Here is a 3,710-nt window from a genome sequence, read left to right as displayed (position 1 = left end):
GGAAAACTGGAGGATGCCCTTCCTAACAAGCTCAACGTAGAACTAAAAGCAGTTCATCTACAGCAATAGAGGTGACATGTATTTCTCCCCCAGCAGCATCACTCCTTCCTTTTAGCAAACTGCTAATGAGGCAGATGGATTCTTTACAATGTCTTACCTTTTTCCTTTCAGAATCACATGCTGAATCAACATAACAAATCTATATAGGTAGTATAACAGATTCCCCCAGAAATCAGATAGACCTAGCTTTAATAAGGGTCCACTGCTTATAGTAACACAATGTTTTTTAACATGTTTCTGATTCAGTTTTCTCATCTGTAAAATGTGGATAATACTAATAGCCACCTCATTTACTTAGAGTCAGGAATAAAATCATTTATACAGGTTCTGGGCCCATTTAGCAAATAGAAATGATTACACAATGATGATGATGATGGTGGTGGTGGTGGTAATATTAAAGGGGGAAAAATCACAAAGCCACAAGATTTAGGATACAGAAGTGTTTATTGAGATAAAATAAACATATCATACATAGCTCCATAATTATTAACATAAATATTAATATTAGCCTTATGATTAAGTAGAAATATCTTATAATGCTTCTATAAATAAACCCATATTAGTAAAATGACATAAATAAGACAGGTACTTATAACAATAAATTAATTCATAAATATAAATTATTGATTATGGAAATGAAATTATTTAGGGGCTTTTTCCCTAAAGAGATGGGAAAGTAATCTTTTTTGTGGGGAAATAGACAACTGCTTAAAAATTAAATTTCTGTGTATAAAACACCAACTACGATAAAATGTTATCTATTAATAGATCTCATTATGCTTGGAAGGTCTACCTTCTGGTGGTATGGATACAAGTGACACTGTTCTCTTTTTTAAGCTAAGCAGGGGTTTGTTTAGAATCCACACAGGACTGTGGAGTTTGGCGTCCCCTTTTTCTTTTGATAAAAGAAAACCTCAGGGGATCTTATTGTTATTTCTAACAGGCAAGAAGCGTTAGTTATCCATTTCAGAGCTTTGCCCTGGACGAGTGCATTCATTTTTCAGGGCCATAAACAGCAAATTCAGTTCTCCAATTACTTTGATCTCTCCACTCTCTCCAAGCTGTGAAAATAAGAACACACAAGTATTTCAGCATTTATACCATGTTTTCTAAAGAGAAACAAATTAGAGGGAGATGAGATGGTTAGGCTGCTGGGACAGAAACCAAGGTTTAGCCTTTTGTAAATGATCAGTAATAATACCCTTTTAGCAAGTGTACGTGATTTGCCAAAGACTTTAAAATTATGGCTATCTGAACTGAGAGGGCACCTGTGGGCATCAATCTAAGCTGATGATGTTTCAAACCACTTCCTAACCAGAGCAAGCAGATAGAGGCTGTGCTGGGATCTGGGGGACCCATAGTGCCACTCATCCTGCCTTGCCCTACCTACCTCCTAGGCCCACTACTGTCTATGACCAATCAGTTACATATAACCGCTTAGTTCAAACAGCCTTGAATCAAAACTGCACATTACCAATACACATGGGCTTTTTCTCTTTCCACTTTCTTGACCGAGGGCTAGAAAAAACAGGTTTTCACATTTATGGGGAAAATACCAAATGCATCCTATCCAGTTGCTTTAATGGTAGAAGGCCAGATACGACTTCTAACACCCCTTCTTTCCTCCTCCTTCCAAGCAGCAGGCAAATGAGGCTTTCAAACTCCATGGGTGAGGGAACCCAGGCTCAAGTCCAAATCATCGTCCTCTGAAATTCATCTAATCTATTAAATGTGCTCAAGATTACCTCAAAGAAAACAACAACCCTAAGTCTGCTACCCTATAGCCTGCTCTCTGCTTTTACCTCCAGTGACAGAATTACTACCCCCCAAGACAACCCTCCCATTTCAGAGAGCGTTAACCAGTTTTTCCTCATGCTGAGATTTGTCTGAATAACATTTCTCTCACTATGCTTTCTAGAGCTAAAGGGAAAAACAAAAGCATAACCACTCTTCCACGTGGCAACCGGTTGCAAATGTGAAAGTCAATTCTCTCAAAATGGATTAAAAGATTTAAAATCTGTTTTCCCACACAGATCACCATCAGATTTTTCTCTCCCACACTTCACTTTTCTAAAGACAACAAAGTAAGCCAACATGAGGGATTTTTCAAACCAGAAGCGCAGAGTACTTCTTGGCTATGGCATGCTAATATTCAGCCCTCCACGTCTAGCTAATGATTCTATAACAAGAGAGTTGATCTTCACAATGAAAAACAACAAATCCCTCAGTTATCAAAGGAAGAGCCGGACACGTTCATTAAAGCATGTTCAGGAAGAAAGACTTTTTATAAAAAACATCAAGACGGAAAAAAGGGGGAATTGAGGTTACGCTTGTTCCTGAAAATTCCATCAACTAGAGCCTTCATGTTTCTGAGGTTGCATTGTACCTGCTTGCCAAATCATCACTTTTGCTGCTACTAATCCTACCTCTGGTTTTTGGATGAGTCACAGTTGCTGGCCTGAGCCTTCCACCATTGTTCTTTTCCCCAAATAGGCCACTTGACAATATCTTTTGCTGTCGAAATATACACTAACCTGTACCAGATAGATGCTCACTAGGGCATTGTTGAAGCGGGGAGGAGACTAGAAAGGAAGGAAAAGGAGAGAGGGAGGAAAGAGCGTTTCCAGCTTGGACTTTCACTTCCCTGTAATGAATCCGTTACTAGTATTTTCATTCTATTTGAAACGGTGTAAAAGAAACTGGGGGTTGTTCACTTTTGCTTTTAAATTAAAATCAATAGATATTGGGTATTATATTATAACAGTTAAATGTAAGTATCAATCATTCCAGAAATTCATCCTATATGCAAGTCCAGCTCTTTTGTTATGGTTGTTCTGGGTATATTTCTCCAAGTTTTAAATCTTCAAATGAATGACTTCAAAAATTATTTCAAATAAATTTGCTCCCAGACCCTTTTCTGGTTTTGAACAAATGCTTCTTCAGATTAAATGAATCAGTAGGAATCTTAAATTTCCCTTAGAATTAATGAGACTAAACATAATATCCATTGCTTCTGGCCTGGATGGGAAGACGTGCATTCTATTCTGGCTCTGCCAGTGAGTGGCATATGGGGTGATGAGATTAGATGATTTAAGTTCCTAGCCAGTTCTAGAATTCTATGATTTGCAAAATTTGGAAATTGACTTATAAACATATAGACACATCTAAACACATTTGCAACTAAATAGTCAACCCAATGGCAGGAGAATAAAGTAAAAAATAAGGACATGGGGGGAAAAAAAGGAAAGGAAAGAAAGGAAAGGAAAACAACATTTGTCTGTTCTAGCAAATGCTTTAGCATTAATAGTTATTAGTAGTACCTTTTTCACTGTGTCCTTCAGATTCTGTACATTTCTCTGGATATTCTGGTTGTCACACTCCATATGCTACAAAATGAAAACCAGAGTAACAATTTTAACACTGCTGTACTGAAGCTTTTTGAACCTCAGCGCCCCTAAGTGAGGTAAGTTACATTCACCTGGAATTAATGTTCTTAGCAGTTTTGCCCACAATGACCTAGATTTCACCAGTGGCCTAGATTTTCTGAGCTCTTGAACTTCCTTGGACACCAAAGTCCAGTCATTTCTATTACATGGGACCTCACTTCACTTTTGGGAAACCCTACTGAGGTTGAAGTTTGTGGAAAGAGT

General features: G+C 37.8%; 1 protein-coding gene across 1 annotated transcript in view; it reads right to left on the bottom strand.

Moving 5' to 3' along the window:
• Positions 1 to 1,013: 1,013 nt before the first annotated feature.
• The window catches only part of IL22 (interleukin 22), a 4,922-nt gene continuing 2,225 nt past the window's right edge, over positions 1,014 to 3,710 (bottom strand). The window contains exons 4-5 of the mRNA XM_007463580.1: positions 3,381 to 3,446; positions 1,014 to 1,121 (exon numbers count right to left, since the gene is read on the bottom strand). Coding sequence (XP_007463642.1) covers positions 1,014 to 1,121; positions 3,381 to 3,446 — 174 coding nt within the window. The remainder of the gene's footprint in view (positions 1,122 to 3,380; positions 3,447 to 3,710) is intronic.

The sequence above is a fragment of the Lipotes vexillifer genome, unplaced genomic scaffold (genome assembly GCF_000442215.2).
Source record: "Lipotes vexillifer unplaced genomic scaffold, Lipotes_vexillifer_v1.1 scaffold602, whole genome shotgun sequence".
In the NCBI taxonomy this organism is placed as follows: domain Eukaryota; kingdom Metazoa; phylum Chordata; class Mammalia; order Artiodactyla; family Lipotidae; genus Lipotes; species Lipotes vexillifer.
The sequence above is the reverse complement of the archived record's forward strand: the minus strand, read 5'-3'. Positions and strand labels throughout refer to the sequence as shown.